Below are 21,467 nucleotides of genomic sequence, written 5' to 3'. Positions count from 1 at the left end.
TTAGTTTGCTGGATAAATTGACTAGTTTATTTTTCTCATTTTGAACCATCCTTGAATTCCTGAAAATAATATTATTAGGTCAAAATGTATTATTATTTTAATTCACTGATGGATTTTGTTGGCTAATATTTGTGATTTTAGCATCTATGTTCATGAATAAATTGGTATATAGTTTTCATATAGTCATCTAGTTTTATATTTACTTTTCTAATTATGTCAAGGTTATGTTAAATTTGCAGAGCTAGTATTCCTTTTATGGTTTTTGGACCATAGTTATATATAAGTTTAAAAGATTATTCATTTCTTAAAGGATTGGTAAAATGTGCCAATTACATTATTTTTGTCTGGTTGCCCCCTCCCTGTTTTTTATGGATTCTGGAAAAGATATTTGAGTTTTATTTCAATTTTTAAAGTTGTTTTGGTTTATTCATATCTTCTAATTTTAGGTTAATTTTAATAATTTATAATTTTGTCCCTTTCATCTCAAGTTTAAATCCGTGAATAACAAAGAAGAAGGTGAGCAAACTTTGGAGACCCAGGAGCATAAAATTAGACTTGTGCAAAACATGGATATTTTAGCATAAAAATGTAAATAGCAAAAAAAGAGATAAAGGGATGAAACTTTATTATGGAGGTCATAATTCCAGGGGTTGGCTAATTTGTTCTAAGTACATTTCTCCACAGAGACTCATCTGTCCTCTTTATGGGATATTGGTGAGAAATAAGATTTTCATAAACAACATCTTTGGGACAGCTATTTTACATTAAATAACATTTCTCAAAAATGTGGTGCATTGCCATGGTGTCTCTAAGACATTTCAGAGAATCAGGTCAAATTATTTTTTTGGTAATACTAAGATACTATTTGCTTTTTTTTTTACTGTGTTAATTTTTTTCATTAATAATGCAAAAGCAATAGTGAGTAAAATTGCTGGTCCCTTAACAGAATCAAGACAGTGGTAAAAAACTGTACTAGTAGTGCTTTTAGTTTTCACCATATACATGCAGTTATAAAACTGTTTGTTGAAGCAGTATTACTGATTTTATTAAATCTTCACTCTTAAACATATACCTTTTTAATAATCTCTATGAAGAAAAAGAGAAGAATGCATAAAGCACTTTTGCATTACACTGAAAGCCAATGGATGGTTGCCTCAAGGAAAAGCCTTCATTTCATCTGTTTTAGTTGAGAGTTGAACCTTCCCATGGTACATTTTTACTTGAATGATTGACAGATTGGTTATTCAAACATGGATATTTGGCATTATTTATTGCAAGTGATAAGGTTTGAGCTTTCAACAAAAATAATACTTTAGAAAACTTGAACCCACCACAGTGAGCTTGACTACTGTCCAATAATTAAATAACTTTTGGTTAAGGTTGGTGGTAATATTAACAAATGTAGCTTTTTTGATATTCTATAATGAAGTGTGTCAATATTTGGGAGTTATGCATAAATCAGCAAAACATTATTTTCCAAACGCTGAGTGCACTGAGGAAATACCAGAAATTGAAAGGAGTATCAGGATAGGTGGTCAAGTACAGCAAGAAGAAAGACTGCCATTTTGTGAATAGATTCATTCACCATGTTTGATCCCTTCTTTTAGCATAAATTCTCTGATAGAAGAAACCTCAGCTCTCCTACAAATATTTCACTATTGGGTAACCTCCAGTTCTCTTTTCAAGCTCACAGATACGTATAAGCACAGCTTTATATCTTTATAGGTGTTAAAGTCCCCTACAGTATTATTATAGTACTATTAATTTCTTTATGTCTGTTAATATTGCTTTATATGTTTAGGTGCTCATTGTGGGTGCATATTGTTTGCAATTGTTATACCCTCTTGTTGGATTGATCACTTTAGCATTATGTAATGCCCTTGTCTTTTGTTATAAACTTTGTTTTGAAGTCTGTTTTATCTGATGTAAGTATTGTTTCTCTGGCTTTTTTTTTTTTTGGCTTCCACATGCATGGAATATCTTTTGCCATTCCTTCACTTTCAGTCTGTATATACATGGGTCTTGTTTCTTTATCAAGTACCCTTTGGTCACCCTATGTCTTTTGATTGGAGCATTTAGTCCATTTTTATTTAAAGTAATTATTGATAGGTATGTAGTTATTGCCATTTTATTAAATGTTTCCTGGTTTAGTTGTTTTTCACTGAACCTTTCTTCCTCTCTTGAACTCCCCTTGTGCACTACAACTTAATGTTATGTTTGGATACCCTTCTCTTTGTTTTTATGTCTATTCATTTTAGATTTTGGCCTGTGGTTACCATGGGGTTCTTTTATGACATCCTACATAACATATATAGCAAAATATGATAAGTTGATGGTCACTTAAGTTTGAACACATTGTAGCAACACTGCATTTTTTACACTTTCTCTTCTAAGGGAATTATATGTGTATGATGCCTTTTACACATTTTTATTTGATGATGCCCTTAACTAATTTTTAAAAATGTAATTGATTTTATTATTTTTGTTTCTTGACCTTCCTACTCGCTTTTAAGTGATTGATGATGATATGTTTCCTTTTATGAGTGAAATTTTCCCTTTATACATTTTTCTTCTATTTAGGATCTTTTCCTCTTAAAGAAGGTTCTTTAATATTTCTTCTAAGGCTGGTTCAGTGCTGATGAGCTGTTAACTCATGTTACCTGTGAAGCTTTTTATCTCCCCTTCCATTATGAATGATAACATTTCTGGGTAGACTATTTATTCCTGGTTGTAGGTCTTTCTCTTTCAGCACTTGGAATATATCGTTCCACTCCCTTATGGCCTGTAGAGTTTCTCCTGAAAAATGAGCTGATCCGTGTATGGGGTTTCCTTTGTATGTAGCTCATTGCTTTTCTCTTGCTGTTTTTAATTTGCTCTTTGTCTTTAATCTTTGACATTTTAATTATGATGTATCTTGGTGTGGACCTCCTTCGGTTTATCTTGTTTAGGGCTCTCTGTGCTTACTGGACCTGGGTGTCTGCTTCTTTCCTTAGGTTAGGGAATTTTTCCGCTATTATTTCTTCAAATAATTTTCTACTCCTTTCTCTCTTTTCCCTCTGCCTATAATGAGAATGTTTGGACATTTGATATTGTCTCAGAACTCCCTTAATCTATCTTCATTTCTTTTTATTCTTTTTTATTTCTGCTGTTCAGCTCAAATGCTTTCCATTACTCTGTCTTCCAAATTTGCTGGTCCATTCTTCTGCATCCTCTATAATCTGCTATTGATTCCCTCTACTGTATTTTTCATTTCATTTATTGTACTCTTCGTCGCTGAATGGTTCTGTTTTATATTTTCTATCTCTTTGTAGAGGTTCTCACTGAGTTCCTCCACTCTCCTCTTTATCTGGCAGATTGTTTAACTCTGTTTCATTTAGTTATTTTTCTAAAGTTTTGTCATGTCCTTTTGTTTCAAGCATATTACTCTGTCTCATTTTGTTTGACTTTCTCTGCTTGATTCTATGAATTAGCAAAAAGGGCTACCTTTTCCAGTCTTGAAGGACTGGCGTTGTGTAGGTAATGTGCCCTAGGTAGACTGTGTGTGCTTGGAGGTTTTAGCTGACAAGCTGGAAGCCTAGTGAGCATGAGCTGGGGTGTCCTGGTGTCAGGGCTCCAAGGGTATGGTTGGAGGGGCCCATTTGGAGGGCCACAATCAGAACAGCTCCTGAGTGGATAACAGTGGAGCCCATACTGGTGAGGAAACAACATGTCCAGGTGCATTCTCCAGGAAGCCCTGGCTCCACAGCTACTGGGGCCATGCCTACCATGCAGCAGTAGCTTCGACAGGTTTTCCAGTGGTGGGCAGTGACAGGTTCTGCACCCATCATGGAGCAACAGCCCAGATACAACTCTCCCATGGTTGTCAGTGACTCACTTTGCACCATGGTGCTGTCCCAGTGCCAGGTATGGCCCCAGAAAGTCCTAGCTCTGTAGCTACTGACTCCCAGTCCATAGTTCAGCAGCAGCTTGGATGTGCCATGAGAACTGGCTTGAGGGAACCCCACAGCTATTTGGTTGGTGCCCAGGGTACATTCTCCAGGAGTCAGTGGTGACTGGCTCTGTGCCCTCTGGACAGCCACAGTGCAAATGTGCTCTTTGACTGATGTGTCTAGGTGTGGGCAGGGCCTGGGAAGACGTTTAAACCAAGACTGAAATTAGTGTGTGTTCCTGCTTCCCATGTCTCTGTTAATGTAGGGAAGGAGTGCAAACAACAGTGCTTGCCAGACCTTAGATCTGGAGAGAGTTCCAGCTCTTCCCTAGCCAAATGGTGGGTGCTTTCATTCTATAAGTATGTTTTTCTCACTTATATTCTAGTTGTATTTTGAAATGTGGCTTTTTTCCGTACCCCTGGACAGGGAATCTCCATCCTGCCCTGTCAGCAATATCCCTCCCCACTGTGGATCATCGCACTGGGGGTGGGGTTCCCTCTGTTACCATGTCTGCCTGTCTCCTGCCATTTTTTTATGTGCTTCTTCTATCCCTCATTGTGCAGAGGTGCTCGTTCAGTCCTTGGCTCTTCCTCAAGGTAAACTGCTCTGTGTACAGGTGTAGATCTAGTATGAACATGGGAGGAGGTGGGTTCAAGCTCTCTATACCACCATCTTCCCAGAACTCCCAACATTTGCTTTCCTACAGTTATTAAACATGCTGCACCTATTTTAGAATCCTTACTTATTGGTGTAATAACTGTTTTCCCAAACTGGTCTAAATCACAGTATTGACATAAAATCTTAGGCATAAAAATAGACTACACAATCGGTAGGGCTAGTCTCTAACTCTTTGTATTTGACTATGCATATGACAAGATGTAGTAGAGCAAACTGTTCTACTGAGTATAATACACAAGAGATATTATTGCATTCAGACCAAAGGATTTTTGCCATTGAAGTAAGTACTTCCAGTTTTCACAGAATTAAGTACAACTCAATAAATCCTATTATATTTCAAATTTAATGCTGTGGCTACTCAAAACATCCTATTTACAGGAATATTTGTAGTTTTTTTTGACAAAGCTACTATGAAAACTTACTTAACTCTTCAACAGTTGCCTTTTTCTACTTAATATTGAAAGATGGAAAGAAATAGACATAAAATGTTACGCAAAATAAAATAATTTTATATTGTTTTAAATATATATAAATAAAGTAAATAGCTTCATTTGCGTACTTACTACATTACAGTATAATGCGTCATCATCATAATTAAAAGGAATTTTCAATCCTGGACATAGATTATACAGTGCCTCTAGCCTAGAACATGGTAACTGGTAGGTACCTCAACAAATGATAATTCTTTTCGTTTTGTTCCACATGTAGCTAATTCTGTCGTAAAGGTTTAGAAAGTCATATTTAATCTGGCACAGTTTAACATTCTAAAAATGCATTAATTTTCCCACAGATGAAAAGAAGTGAAAAGTTGATAACAAAAAATCACAATCAAGAAGACATAAATATTCTTTGTTGTTGGAAATGTAGAAAATGTATACCAAGTTCTGGTTGTTTCATGAAATACCTTGAGAATCAAGTGAGTAAGGTGAGTACTGCTAACTCTTATCTTCAACTTCTTACTATAGGAATGGTGTTGGGCACACCCACAGGTGCACACATATCCCTCCACACCTGACTCAGCTTTCACCATATCCTGACCCACTGAAAACATTTCAAAATGGTATTCAAAAGGCATGCCACCTTCCACAGTTACCATTAAATTTACCTTTAGCTGCTAATGTTAATATGACCTTAAAGTTTTAAGTGTAGTATCATACATGTAAGTTGGAGATAAAGGTCCATGTTTATTTCAGTCCCTGTCATTGAGTGAACCTTAGTCATTATAACACAATCAAATTCAAAATCGTGTTAAGAAGTGGAAAATCTATTTATATGTATATAAGTGGATATATCAAAGAGTTACAAACTAGATTTAATCCATGGACTTTACAAGGAGGTCTCAATTTAAAGAGAGTGGCTGTAATCACCTATTACTATTTTCTTTTGCTTTTTTGAGAGACACTCAGTTTTTGTTTTGTTTAGTTTTTTGTCTCAGCCACATTTGATCTTAATTATTCCTCTTCACTCTAACAAATTAGCCAACTCAAACTGATAATAGTAAATAACTTTGTTTGCATACTTACCACATGTGAGATACTTCTTAAAAACTGACAGAACATTTTAATTGGGAAAAAAAACTTTTCATTCTAAGAGTGTTCTGAGTATAATTTACAAAGAGAAAAAATTGGTAAGCATATAGCTTGATAAATTTTTTCAGCCATGCTCTGAACAAATCAAGATATACATTTCCTTCACCCCAGAAAGTTGCCTTCCTCTTTTCTAGGCACTAGTCTCCCTAAGACTACTGATACCTATCTGCATAGGCAAGTTTTGCCTGTTTATAACCTTCATTCAAATCAAATCACAGCAAGTACTCTTTAGTACCTGACTTATTTTGCTCAGCATAGTGTTTTAGAGATTCATTTATGTTTTGTGTGTATTTATAGTTTCTTTTTTTACTGAGTAGTATGTCATATATGACTATCTGGCCATTTATCAGTTTTTTTCTGCTGATAGACATTTAAAATTCCAGTTTTGGGTTATGAATAAAACTGCTATGAGTATTCTCATAAGAGACATTCTGTGTTTGTGTTTAGTTATTTCTTTTTGATATAGACATAGGAATGAATTTTGGGGGTCACAGAATAGGTATATTTTCATTTTTTTAGAAACTGCTGGTAGTACTCCAAAGTGAATGTTCATTTCCAACAGCAATGATGAGAATTCCAGTTGCTCTATATCTTGGCTAACATTTGGTGTTTTCAGTCTCTGGTTTTAGCCATGCTGGTAGATGTATAGTGGTATATCGTTGTAGTTTAATTTGCACTTCCCTAGTGACTAATGATGTTAAGTATTTTCTTATGTGTTTATTGGCTAGGCATTGTTTCAAATGTTTTATGTTATTTGTACCTTACAGTATAGGGACAGATTCTCTTGAAGGAGATTTTCTTCATAAAGAAGGAAACTAAGGCACAGAAGATTAAATAATTTGCCCCAGATCACATTTTTACTAAGTAGTACAACTACAACTGGACACAATGGCGAGGGTCCAGAGCCAGTTCACTTAACCCACATTCTCTTTGCTGCTTTGCTCTTCCCTCAGGATATCATGCAATTTCATACATTCTCAATAGAGTACATGTTCCTTTTTATTTATCTGAAGAACTACCACTCACTGATTTATTTAACAAATATTTGATGAGCAAGAACATTTCCAGTGCTGCCCTAGAATGTACTGGGATGGGATGTGGAAGAGTGATACAGAGTCAGAGACACACTCCATCCCTCCGAAAACAGGCCAGCCTTGTAGTCTAGTTTGATAAGCACTGCAACAGAGGAATACAAACAGTAGAAGACTGCCGCCTGGGCTAGTCACAGAAGCTTCCCAGAAGAAGACAAGAGTAGAAACAGCAGGAGTGGGGTGGTGCAGAGGAAGGGGAGGAGGCGCAGGGGAGGAAGAGGAAAAATATATATGCATAGATACGTAGTAGCTTCTAAAGTATAATTTGTAAAGCATAAAACTCAAAATTGAAAGAATACAATTCAATGATAAAGTTTTGAGTTGTGCAAACACCACTACAATATAGTTTTAAAACCTTTCCTTTACCCTAGAAAACTTCCTTAAGTCCCTTTGCCTTGTACTCATGCCCAGCCCCAGGCAACCACTCATCTGCTTTTTGTCTTTAAAGCTTTATATGTAAAATAAAAAGTATATGTACATACATAATAAATATATAAAACTCTTGAAACTATCTTATATAAAATATTTATATAAAATATATAATTTTGCTAAATATATTTATATTAAATATATATTATATGTATATAAAATAAGAGATACATCTATAAAACCTTTTAAAAACCAGGCTAAGGAATAATTCAATATGATTGTTATTAGGGGGAAAGGAAGAGTATGCAATCATAGAGGGATCCTAAGAGTGCCTCTAAAGCAGTATCATGTACTTATTAAACTGGGTAGTAGATACATTGGTATTTACTTTTCTTTAAATCTTTATACCAACATGTTTTACATTTTGCAAATGTATACATTTCATAAAAATATTAAAGATGAACAAAATGGGATCTGTTTCAGTTAAAGAGAACTCAAATAAAATATTGGGATCTAAAAGTAACTTTATCAGATACTATGCTGAAAGAATGCTAAATTTACCACCTATCAAGTTATCCTAATTATTATTTATTAAAACAACAGTACAGTTAAAAAATATATGTGTATAAAATAACTTGTTTCTTAATGTGTTTTGTTTATGTATTTCCTATAAATGAGATTGAACCATGGGTAGGTGTTCTTATGTAAATTGCTTTTACTTAATATCACCATATTTAGTGCAGTTCATTTATTTTCACTTTTTTTAGACCAGTATATTAATATGTCACAGTTTATAATTCCTTCTACTAAACATCTGTACACTTGAGCTATATGTGGTTGCTTTGCTCTTACAAACAGTACTGCTGTGAACTGTCCTGTACATATCTTGACCCACTTGGGCAGGAGTGTATTACTAGAAGTAGAGTTATAGCATGGTGTAGGGTATGTGCATATTCAACTTTAGTGGGCAGTAGTAAGCTGTTTTCAAATGACAGTGCCTTGAGCATTGGTTGAGCATTGTTGTGATTCCACATCTTTGCCAATATTTAACATCTTTTCATTCTCTGAAACCATTCGTGTTTTCTGTGAAATGTCTTTTTTTCTTGGCCTTTTGATTAGGGAGTTTTGTTTTTATTTTTAGAAGGTTTTTTTGTATTCTAAATACTAATCCTTTGTTGATTATTTTTATTACAAATACCTTTTTCAGTTTCTATAACTTGTATTTCACTCTTTGTGGTATCTTCTGATGAACAGAAGCTCAAAATAGAATGTAGATGAATTTATTAATCATCATCTTTGTGTTTTTATTTTTTGTTTAAGAAATCTCTCTATATTGTGGAAGGAAGATTTCTTCCCTTTTCTGCTCCTGATTACTAAAGTTGAGATAAGCAAGTTTCCTTCTGTGTTCATCTGAGCAACAGGCTTTTTTCTCTTTTACCCTAATACTGAGATGACAGCCAGCTCTATATAGGGGTTACCCCTTAGGGTTTCTGTATCCTTAGCAAACCCTAGACTTTGTCTCCTGTCTTCCGCACCCCATGCAGACATGAAATGGCCCTCAGAACAACATAAAGTGTCAGGAAACTGGGGTAACAGCACCTATTACTGTTGGCTCCTGGACCACACATTTTTAGCCCTAACCAATGCTAGGAAATGGAAGTCTCACACTCTGCCTCTCAGCCCCCACAAAACTAAGAAATGGACACTGGATCCCTCACTTTTCCTGCAGAGTACCTCTGGAACCAAGCTTTCTAGAAGAAACAGGCAGATACAGTTATCACTTCTGCTTTCATAATATTGAAAAGATATATCAGCTTAGTGGAAGTAGGTCATGTGTGGAACTTGAGCTGTAAGGGAATCTGGGACATTTGAGCTTTAGTTTTATAGCCACTGGCATGTAGTAAGGCATGAGGGAATTTAGAATGGAATTTTGAAGCAATCTAAACCCAACAGGGAGAAAAGAGGACTTCTATTCCCACCTTCAGGCCTAGGATACATGAAATTTGGACAGGAACCAAAAGCAAAACCAAATAACAATGAAAATCCCAAGAACACAAAAAATAAAATAACAGAAATGATGTTGGTGGTGGCAGGGGAAATTGTTTCTACAGTTATAGTAGTTTTTAGACAGTTTTGATATAGTTTGGGCATGTCAAGTTTATGTGGCCTATAGAACATTCAAATAAATATTTCTAGGAGGCTATTGGTTTTATGGATATTGGATTCAGAACAGAAATCTATACTAAAAATGTGGATTTTGGAATCTTCAGCGTATAAGTGGTGAGTGAAGCTGTAAGAGTAGATTAAATTATTATGTAGAATGTAAATGGAGTGAGAAAGAAGAGGGCATAGGAATGTTTAAAGGATGGACAGGAAAAAAGGGCGCTCACGAAGTAGGAAAAAGAGAGTAGCAAGAATGATCTGAAAACAGGATACAGTGTTACCGAAGTCAAGGGAAAAACATCTTACAGGAGGAATTGATTAGTTTTATTGAACATTGTGGGGAGATGCAGAAGATCAGACACTGCCTTCAGTGTGCAGGTTGTACACTGCCCAGTTCTAGAGGGTGCTAGTCTGTGAAAGGTGATCCCCAGATTTGTACAGAACTATGTGGCCATGTGTAGAGACCCTGAATGAGAATTAAAAGTGTGCCTTGGTTTTGGTGAAGAGATCTTTGGTCAATGTTCATTGTAGTTGTGATAGTTGTAGGGACAGGTATCAGGTTGCACTGAGTTGAGGGAAATGAGGACTGAGCAAAGAAAGGTCCAACACTTACTAAAAAGCATTATAATATTGGGCTTTGATTCTGCTACCAGGCTTTATAACAGTATTGCCAATACAGTGGTGGCCATAAATATTAATGAATATTGAATTGATTATCGGGTTATATATCTCTTCTTTCACCTTTTTTGGCTAGATATTTTGCTCATTTTCTCTCTGGCTTTCTTATGCTGATGGTATCTTTCATTCAATGACTATAATATTGAAGTAAGTCATATTTTATTGCTTATTAGGTTTTAAATATTTTTATATTCCTTTTTTCTTAGTGGCAGCATATATTTAGTCTTACCACATGCTATGGACTGAATTGTGTCCCCCATCACAAATTCATATGTTGAAGTCTTAACCCTCAATGTGACTGTTTCTGGAGATAGGCCTTTAGGAGGTAATTAAGATGAAATGAAGTTATAAGGATGGAGCCCTAATCTGATAAGACTGTGGTCTTATTACAAAGAGGAAGAGAGAGAGGAGAATGAGCTCTCACAGAGATCTCACACAGCGAGAAGGTAGCCATTTGCCTGCTAAGAACTGTCACCAGTACCTGAACATTATGGCACTTTGATATCAGATTTGTAGCCTGCAAAATTTTGAGAAATAATTGTCTGTTGTTTAAACCACCCAGCATGTAGCATTTTGTGATGGCAGCCTAAGCCCACTAAAACAGGACAGGTCCTGTAATAGGCATTGGAAAGTCAAAGAGAAGAAGAGAGATGTTCTGACCTTGTGAAGCTTTCAGGAGAGTGGTCAACCATAAATATTAAATTATTAGCTGGTTAAGTGTCAAAAAGGAAAAGTATAGGGAGCCTTAGAATTAGCATATAAGTAGGGGATTGGCTCTAGTTGTAAGGGTAAGGCTCTTCCAAGGAAATGACTTGTATGGTGATATGGTAGATGAGTAGCAAGGGAGGTACAAAGGAAGACCGTTACAAGCTTGGGACTACGGGTTCAAAGGCCCTGTGGTAGGAAGAATGTAGTGTATTAGAGGAATTAGATTTTCATGTTTATAGTTCAGAGATCAACAGGGAGTTTGGCAAAATTTGACGCTAGAAATAGAAAGATGGGTATTGGTAGATCATTTATGGTGTTGTAAACCAAATTAAGGACTTTGCTCTTAGGTATCCTAAGAGCTGGGAAGTCCCTGAGAAGTAGTGACATGACCACTGAATTTTCAATAGGTCATTTTGGTTATTGTGTGAAGAGTGAGTGAGAAAGTTGGCAAGGAATGGTTTCAGGGAGTCTGTCTGCCCTTAAGTGAACCTTTCAACTTTTTTTTTTTTTTCATTCATTTTGACCTTGTGAGTAAAAAGTTTTCACCTTTGAAGTACTTTCTCAAAGTACAGATATAAGAACCAGGCAGTCCAATAGAATTTGGTTCCTTGGCATTTGTAACACTTTGAACATTTAATTAATAATTTTAATGTAACTGACATTTTTGTTACCTGATATTTTCCCTGTAGTGCTTATAGTTACAGTAGTTATAATATAGTTGCCTCACTTTTAACAAATTAGCAAGGGAATATTATTGCTAACATTGTAAATACCATGTGTTAAACATCTTTCAAAATATTATATAATAATAATGTCATTTGTAAATTTTTTACTTTTAACCTGTTCTGTTTTATTAAAACTCTGAAAGATCATTAAATGATAAAAAGATAATGAGTAAAATTTGTAATTAGGATAAATTAGGAAATTGAAACCATTTCCTACCATTAATGAAAAAGTAATGCATTAGCTCCCTCTGCTGCTTGAACAAATTATTTAACTTACAAACTATTTTGTCAACATTTTTCTGACAGCATTAAGTGAAATAGGCTTTTAAGTTTCTCCTTCATTGCTTCCTCTTTCCCCTACATGATAGATTTAATATGTGAAAAATCTGTCTAGTAAGGTTTTTAAAGTCCTAATGATACAGTTTTTCTAATTTTTAGTTTAATTTTTTCCCAAGGAGATAACCTCTCATGCCACAACTTTAAAGGCTTTAAATTCTTAAGTTATGCCTCAGGTTTTTGTTTTTTTTTTTGTAAGCCTAGCGAGGAATAGCAGTATCATGCCTTAAAAGCATACTTGAGCTAAAGATGTAAGTAAATTGGTTGCCCTAAAAATAATAGTGTTTATTTGATATGGAAAGTACCAGTGGGAACTTAGTGAATGAGGACATGAGCTCTGAAGCCAGACTGCCTGGATGGAAATCCTTGCTTTGTTCAGTACCATATGACCTAGGAAAGTTACAAGAGTTACTTATATTATATTGGAGAGACAGGGGAAAAGGAATGTGGATAGAATTTTGTTCCTTTCTCAGTGTGGCTGCTTTTCTTCTCTAGGTCTGTACTCCACTGGATTTTTTATTGGAAACCAAGCACTGTAAATTTCATGTTATTGAATATTATATTTTGCTTTTTTCCTTTCAAGACTTGTCTGTTTTGTCCTGCCTAGAAGTTATTTGTGAATAAGTTTGATAATTTAGAAGCTTGTTTTTAGGTTGTTTAGGGCAGGTTTAGTATAGTCTTTATCTTAAGGTTAATTTAGCCCCACTTTTGTGGTGTTGGCCCTTTGGGTCTTACTTAATGCTTCATTATTTGATGAGTCCCTTTCCATCATGCTTGTTGGAATTATGACTCCTGACCCAGTGTGAGCTCTTGCCATTGTTCAGTTTATAGCTCCCCTATAATTATTCTTTCCTCTGTAGGTGCTCTTAGCACACTCTCCTGGAGTTTGACTCTAAGCATGATCATATTGGAATTTAATCAAGGACTAAAGGGAACCCATATACAGATTTTGGGAACTCCTTTTTTCCTTTCCTTTCTATAGGGTACTGTGTCCTGCAAATTTTAGCTTACCATCAACTCTATAAAATATGATTTCTGTTTCCTCAACTCAGAAAGTTGGCCAGGTCTATGGGGATTCTTTCTTCATATGTACTGTACTGTTAATTATCTTCAGGAAGAAAGTCTGAATGATTGTAGGCTCAATTTGTTTGTTTTATTTCTCTCAGAAATCATAGACTTCACTGCCCGTTGTCCTACTTTCTGAAAATAGTTGTTTCTTACATTTTGTGCAGTTTCCTCATTGGGTCAGTAAGTTAATTCTGAACTCTTATTCCTTCATGGCCCAAAGTGGAATTCCAAAACTTATTGTTATCTTCTTTCTTCTGTTTGTAAGAAGACTGTTTTCTCTTAATGCTTTCATTTATTGTTGAATTTCAACAATTTGATTATTAAGTTCTCTGGTGCAGTTTCTTTTGTGTTTATACTGTTTAGGAATCCCTGAGATTTTTGGATCTATGGACTTCTGGAAAATTTAACCATGAGTTTTTCTATTGTCCTGCCTTTCCTCCATTTACATGTGTGTTAGACTGATATTTCTCACAAGCCACTGATGTTTTGCCCATTTTTTTTTTACTTTTTTCCTCTGTATGCTTGATCTTTTTTCATAATTTTTATTTCTGTATGTTCATAATCTGCAGTATCTGATTTACTATTAAGTGAAGTTTTTCATTTCAGATACAGTTTTGTCTCTAGATATACCATTCATTTAGTATACTTTAAGACTTATTTTCTCTTCATTACATTCATGCTTTCCTTTTAATACTTAAACATTTATGATAGCTTTCTTAATAGCTCACTTTATCTGATTATTCAATCATCTTCATCTTTTTCTGGGTATATTTCTACTGATAATTTTTCTTCTGGTTATGGGTCACTGTTGTTTTCTTTGTACATATCTCGTAATTTTTCTTGTAAGCTGGACATCTAGATTTAACTTCTAGATATTATTGTCTTTCTTTAAAGAATGTTTTAGCAGGCATTTAAATTACTTGTGATTGAACTTCATTCTTGCAGGCTATTTTAAACTTTCTTAGGGTGGATTTTTAGTAGCCTTTACTCTAAGGCTAATTTAGCCCTACTCTTAAAGCAGGACTTTTCTGGAATCTCTCCTAAATATTCCAGATGTTCATTAAGATCATTCTACTCTGGCTGGTTGGAGCTTAATCATCACCCTAGCCTTGCCTTGAGCCCTGTGTGAATATTTATGTTTATAGCTCACTAGTAGATGTGTTTCACTTGGTAAGTTTTCTTAATTCGGTTTTCTGGTATCTCATCCTACATGTGTCCATATTGGTATTCAACTAAAGATTTACAGGAATCTATACAGGTTTCTTGAACCTTTTTCTATCTATAGGTTTTTCCTTGCTAGTTCAGTGGCAGATAAATTCTAGCTTTTTAACTTTTACGGACTCTCAAATGCTATGGATATGGTCTCTGCTTGGGCTCTGCCTCCCGCACCAAGGCTCTGCAAGTTCTCCAAGAAAGCTGTTCTCTGTGGATGTGTCTTAATGCAGTGAGCTAATACTGTGGTGAACAGGCCTTGCAGTTAGCCTTTGAGAAGCATGTGTTAGAAGTTTCTGTGCTCTGCTTGGGATCTTACTGCTGTACCAAGGCTCTGAAAGTTCCCCCAGGAAAAAACGATGATTTTTTGGTGCACCTCAATTATTTTCCTTCTCTCAGAGATCACAGTCCTGTGTTTTCTTTTACCCAGAATGTATTTACTACCATTTACTCAAGCATTATCAGAATCAGAAGTAATCAATATATTTTATTTTTATTTGAATCAGTTTTCTAAATAAACTTTTAATTATGTAAGTTTAATTTAATATATATTTCCATTAAAACAATTATGAAAAAGTTAAAGTTTCCTTTTAGTAACTCTACTTTAGTGTTATCACCTTGGCCACATAGCCTTTTAGGTATTTTTTCTATCCATTTACTTATGTATGTTTCCATAGAAAAAATATAATACTGTTTGTTTTAGGTTGTATATGCTTTTCAGAGTATATTTATTTATCTTTGATGTTATTTTTTAAAAAAAAACAAAAATAAATGATATGTATCAGAGATGTATCTTATTAGTAACAATTCTAAATCACACACTTTTATACGTTATAGTACTGTTTTCAGTAAGAATGGAGATAGTCCTCAGTAGCTCATCTCCTGGACTTGCACAGATGCCTTCCATTTTTTCCAGGCCTCTCCAGCCACCCTGGGATATTGACTTGTTAATCTCTGCTCCAACTACTACTCTTGCCAGGAGGCAGACAGACTTCAACTCCACCTGAATAATTTTCCAGGGCCCTTTTTGCTTCTAGTTTCCACCACTTTGACATGGCCCATTCTTTTTGTTTTTCTCATCTATTATGTATTTAGATATGGTGTGAGGTTTCCTTCATTCATCTTTCAGAGGTTCCTCACAATTTGTAGTTCATTGAAGTCTATATTTTATAGTTTAGCTATTGATTTCTTTTTGTAACAAATATCTTTTATAGGTTCTTTGGTTTGTTAGGAGAGACTGGAATATGTAACTCGCTTTGCCATCTTGAAACCAATAATTAAATCCCTCTCTGCCTGAATCTTCTCTCTATCATTTTATGAGACTCTAGAATAAAATCTTTGTATGTTTACCCAACACTTTTGTGAGGAGACGTGTATTAGGGACAGTAAGATCACTGAGCTAGAGACTATTCTAGCATCTCCTCTTCCTTTCCTAACTTTGTATCCATTCAGTAATATCTTCGTATTGCCGTACATTTGCCTAACCCTCTTTGATTATTTTCATTATTGACAAGGAAGGTTTCATTTTGTTAACCAGAATTAAAGTTAATTTATCATGAATAAAATGACAATTTCACTTTGGACAACTATAAGCGCTTCCCAACAGATTTTCTATTTGCCATGGAAATATTTTCAACCTATGTTGTAGATTTTTAAAATATTAGAATTGCAAAAATTTCAAGCCTTTTAACAAAAGTTTTCTTTCACCATTATAATATTGAATTTGGTTTAGTACTGATTATTATTTATGATATACAACACTGAATATTGTTTTACAAAATAATGAAATGTTATCTAACATACAACAGTAGCCCAAGTCCCTTTCCCCTTATAATTTAATATATATTATGACTTTCTTGGGAGCCTGACAGAAATTAGATTAGGATAGCTTCTTTAAAGATCTTTATATATCTTTCCAATATATAAAGATATCATGCTGAAACTTTTTGTTTACACTAGGCCACCATTTAGTATCTTAATATATACTGGTGGAAAAGTAATGGAAGAGGCAAGGTTAAAGGGAAATTAAACCTAGAAATTCTAGTATGATCCTGGCTCCAAATCACAAACTAATGTAAATTATTTTGTGAAAGGGTCTTAAAGAGATTTCAGTCCCATTTAGTTCATATCAATGTGAATACAAACTTAGACCTCATTTTAATAATTTCCTTGTCATCTTGTTAACCTGATTATAGTAACTATTAGTACAACTGCTTCGTAAATCTAAAAAAGAATTGTGTTTTGGCAACTTGCAGAGCTACCTCTCTGTAAAATCTGATCCTAGAAAAGGGTGTATCTACAGGACCCTTACCCTTTCCCTGATTTTCTCCATCAACTCTTGTCTGTCATTTGACAGAGTGAAACATAGACCAAGAAGATTCAGGCAGAGAGAGATTTAATTATAGCAGTGTCTTACAGGTAAAGAAACTGTAAAGCTGTAAAGAAATTTTAAATCAGAGAAGCAAAGCAGGTGGCATAAGGTCACACAGGTAGTAAAAAACCACATATCTCCACTCTGGCCTGCCCTGCATGTTTTCTGACATGTTTGGGAAGTCCTATTGTACCAACTATATATATTGCATTTGTTTCTACAAACATACTTCACTAGGCCAAAAGTGTTTCTCCTTGGAATTTTTGTTTTTCTTATGTAGCTGAAGTTCATTTGTGGCTTTTCCAGCTGCCTGCACGATTGTTCCTTTCCCCCATCTTCTTGTATTTTTCTTGAGCATCTCTATAGAGAAAATAATAACTCCTTTATTCTGTCATTAATAGAATCCAGATAGAATCGAGATTGAAGGCTAGGGAAAGTTGCCATAAATGGTGCTGTTTTTTTCTCACACATGGAAAAAATAATAATGGTACCAGATTTGGCTCTTCAGTGAATTACTGCTAAATTTTAAATTTGATTTGATGAACTCAGTGAAATAAAGGGCTTTTAAAAAAATGCATGAATGGTTATTCCCTGAAAAAAAAATTTTTTTGTAGGTTTATTTTTTTGGGGGGGGTGGGAGTAAAGAGGATAATGTATATTTCCTTCTTAGCTAAAACTGAATTTATATTTTTGTGTTCTACTCAAATACAAAATTTGTGAAATTTTGAACTGGTAATGACCAATATCATACATTTTAACATAACAGGATCAATATGATTCAGCTAATGGTCAAAACATTTGTCATGTGTGGCACATGAATGCAGAAACGCTTCCGGAATGGGTGAACTGCATAATACAAAAAGTAAGTTCCTTAATTTCTAAGTGAAATTAGGAATATACTACTGGGAGAATGATTTGTCCTCATTTTAGAGCTATTTCCCTTGGATGCATTGTTTCAAGAGACATGAAAGGGTGTGTAACACTTGAGTACACTTATTGGCTTCTTCATTATTACTGGAGTGCTCTGAGTCCTTTCTGCCTCAGACTTTGCATTCAGTATTTCCCCTTTCTTGAATGCTTTTTACACAGATGATCACCTGTTCCCTCATTTCCATTGGTCTTTATGCACAGTGAGGTATTGCCTGGCCAACCTATCAACTGCCCCTCCTCCCTATTACCACTCCTCACACTTTCTTCCTTCTCTGCTTTATATACTTAAGTATATTTTATGTATACATGCATGTACACCCACAATAAGTACTTGTAAATATGCGTAAGTATATATGACATACATAAATATATATATTATTACACACACACATATCCACACAAACTCTCAAACACACACATATGGCTTACTGATTTTAACTGCCTAACTCCCCTACTAGAGTACTTTTTGAATGTTTAAAAAATGTTTTTATATTTTGTTCATTACTATATTCCCAGCACCTAGAAGAGTGCCTGTTGAGTGAGTGAAACATCCTATATGTATCATTCATGTATGTGCATGTGTATAAAATAAACTAGGTAAGTATGACTCTTACTATCACAGTCAAAATCAAATAATGTAATTCTAAGGATTCTTAATGAAATATAAGAGCAAGAATTCACCTCATTAACAGTTTGGTATTGTCATTTCTCACAATCCAAAAACACCTAAGTATCAGAAAATTATAAGTAATATGTTTTTGGGAAAATATAGTTGCTTTCTCCTCTGACTGGCTTTTTTTTGTTAATGTTAAAAAATAACATTTGACAGCCATCACTTGTGTCCATTCTCACATTGTAATGCTTTCCTGGGAAATTACCAGTGTGCTGCGCATAAGTGTTCTAAACTTTGCAAAATGTGTTAAAACACTGCAGATGTTCCACCATCTCTGCTGAAAAGATAATTTTAAGTCAGTTCATTATTAATTTCCAATCTAAGTATAGAAAATATACTACCTGATGTATACAACCAGTAACTTTTGGTTGTATGTATATAGAAAGGCAGGAAGAGCTTTATTCTGTTAGTTGGGTAGAGTTCCCTCCCACAATGTTTGGTATGCATGAAGTGTACCAAAACAGACACTTTTCTGTGAGATTTTACTTGCAAATTAAGCTCTGTAGACTGACTTGCTTCCTAGTTCCATAGTGTGTATTTTGCTTTTCATTAGTTCACACTGTATCCATATTCAACCTATTACATAAGAGACTTATTCAGAATTCTTAGGAGGATTGTTAAGATGAGGCTGATGTGCAATATGTTATCATTCTAGAACTTTGGAGCTGCTTATCTCTATTTATTAGAGGCTTTTTTTCCATTTACTGTTCTGTCTACTAATCAGAAAACAGAAAGCTAGCCTTTTCTGTGGCATAGAAAATTTCATGTGGTCTGCTTTAAAAAAAAATTATCTGGTTATTACTTTACAATGAGAGCATGGTCTTTATTTTCCTTTATTACCCGTAGGCCCAGTGGACAGTCAGAAAACTGAATTGCCCTTTCTGTGGGGCCCGTTTAGGGGGCTTTAATTTTGTCAGCACTCCAAAATGTTCCTGTGGCCAGCTTGCAGCTGTACATCTCTCCAAGAGCCGGACCGATTATCAGCCAACACGGGCAGACCAACTAATGAGACCATCGCTGAAATACTTGTCACATCCTAGAGTTCAGTCCGGTTGTGACAAGGAAACTCTGCTGACAGGTGGTGTCTCCAAAAACAGAAATCACAGGCTTTTAAACATGGCCCAAAATAATAGTGGTCCTGGAAGATTAACAGAAGCACTCTGCTTAGAGGTACAGTCAACATATTTTGAGATGAAGAACGGAAATCTGCTTTTTAAAGCATCAGATCCAAAATACCAGCCTTTTTCTCCCCAGCCTGTGAGTGGCAGATGCACTACAAGAGCTCTTCATAGAAAATCACATAGCTTGGATCTGAACATCAGTGAGAAACTGACTTTATTACCCACTTTATATGAAATACATAGTAAGACTGCTGCCTATCCCAGGCTAAATGAAACACAGCCTATTCACCTTTCGGGCTTGCCTTTAGAATCTAGTAAAAATACCTGCTCTTTTCACATTCCATCCAGTTTTGATCCTAATATGCTGCTGCAAAAATTTTCAGTGGCTCCCTGTGATACCCAGACACAAAGAGGAGGAGAATTTCAGTGTGGTCTGGAAGCTTCTGCAGTGTACTCTGACCATGCTAGTTCTAACAACCTGACTTTTCTGATGGACCTGCCCTCAGCTGGCAGGAGCATGCTGGAGGCCACCTCCTTGGACCAGGAAGAGCACCCCTCTCCTCTGGACCTACTGCATTCAGGCAACTTTTCACTGGGTGCTATTAATCAGAGGCTTAATAAAAGAGAAAGAAGCAAGTTGAACCTGAGAAGGAAACACCAAAGGCATGAAAGATGGCTGCAAAAGCAGGTAGTTTTTTTAAGAATTTAGAAAAAATTTCATATTGTAAATGTTGGTGCTTGGGGAAAAGAGCTAACTTAAAATACCTGTATCATAAAAATTTGGTTAAAGGTTTTTGAAATAACATTTTTTTCTAGGTGAACTTAATGATCATGCAGCTCTATTATAATTGACATGTTTAGATTCTGTCTCTGTACTCACACTTTAGTCAGTGTCCTTTGTGAGGTTTTTCCAAGTCTGCTAATATTTTATAGGAACATTAATCTCATGATTTTGAGACTTGATTGTCATATACATTTTAAATTCATTTATGTTAGGATTGTTTTGCGGTGATCTTATTGCAGGTTAAATTGAAACAAAAACATTTCTCTAAGTAAATCCAATCTAGTGATAAATTCACTTTCATCCCATTTAGTTTAAATGGATTTTTTTCAAGGAACCTTATTTAATTATGTACAAACATGATCCAGTTATGGTTAACTGTGCTGAATCGTGGAAAATTATCTAAATGATAATCAACCCTTACTTGAATTTTCTAGGAGAATGTGCTTCTCTGTGTTTTAAATCCCTATAACCCATAATGTGTTCAAGGATGAGGGGTATGAAGGGACCAAACAGTAAATGTTAGATGCTGATGAAACCAATGAAAGCCAGTGAATGAGGTGCTCATGAAAATTTGGGAGTTTGAGGACTAGTATATTTCTATATAAATTTTTCTTGAAATTGATAAAATTATCACTTGTTCATAATAGTATTATTAATCAGTATTTTGAATATTAAGAACCCCAGAACTAAGGTATGGAAAGCTGCAACTGTACAAAATAGTTCATTCTTTTGAAAACAATTAAGTGAGTTAATTATTGCTTATGATCCTAGTCATACTGAATAAAATAAAATTACTGCTTTGAATACTTCAATCAGGTTAGGTATTTTTCATCTTTTGGTTGGGTAGTATAACTATAGGTAATTGTTTATTATAATTTTGACTCTTTGCTGACAAGAGCATTCTAGTTTGTTTTTTTTGCAAGTGATGGTATAATGTGGCATCAAAACATATAGGTTATAAAAAATGAATATTTGAGTACTATTTTATATACTTCGTTATATACCCTTATGTTAATACTTATATATTATACCTCATATATTA

General features: G+C 34.9%; 1 protein-coding gene across 6 annotated transcripts in view; it reads left to right on the top strand.

Moving 5' to 3' along the window:
* RNF180 (ring finger protein 180) overlaps positions 1-21,467 on the top strand; it is a 184,256-nt gene that overhangs the window by 39,395 nt on the left and 123,394 nt on the right. For 5 of the 6 annotated variants that reach the window (XM_073235784.1, XM_073235777.1, XM_073235772.1 and 2 more), the window contains 3 exons: positions 5,398-5,532; positions 17,684-17,779; positions 19,367-20,329. In XM_073235784.1, the coding sequence (XP_073091885.1) occupies positions 5,398-5,532; positions 17,684-17,779; positions 19,367-20,329 (1,194 nt within the window). The remainder of the gene's footprint in view (positions 1-5,397; positions 5,533-17,683; positions 17,780-19,366; positions 20,330-21,467) is intronic. The other variant, XM_073235796.1, reaches the window with a different exon arrangement.

The sequence above is a fragment of the Manis javanica genome, chromosome 1 (genome assembly GCF_040802235.1).
Source record: "Manis javanica isolate MJ-LG chromosome 1, MJ_LKY, whole genome shotgun sequence".
Lineage (NCBI taxonomy): Eukaryota > Metazoa > Chordata > Mammalia > Pholidota > Manidae > Manis > Manis javanica.
This window is presented reverse-complemented; position numbering and strand designations above follow the sequence as displayed.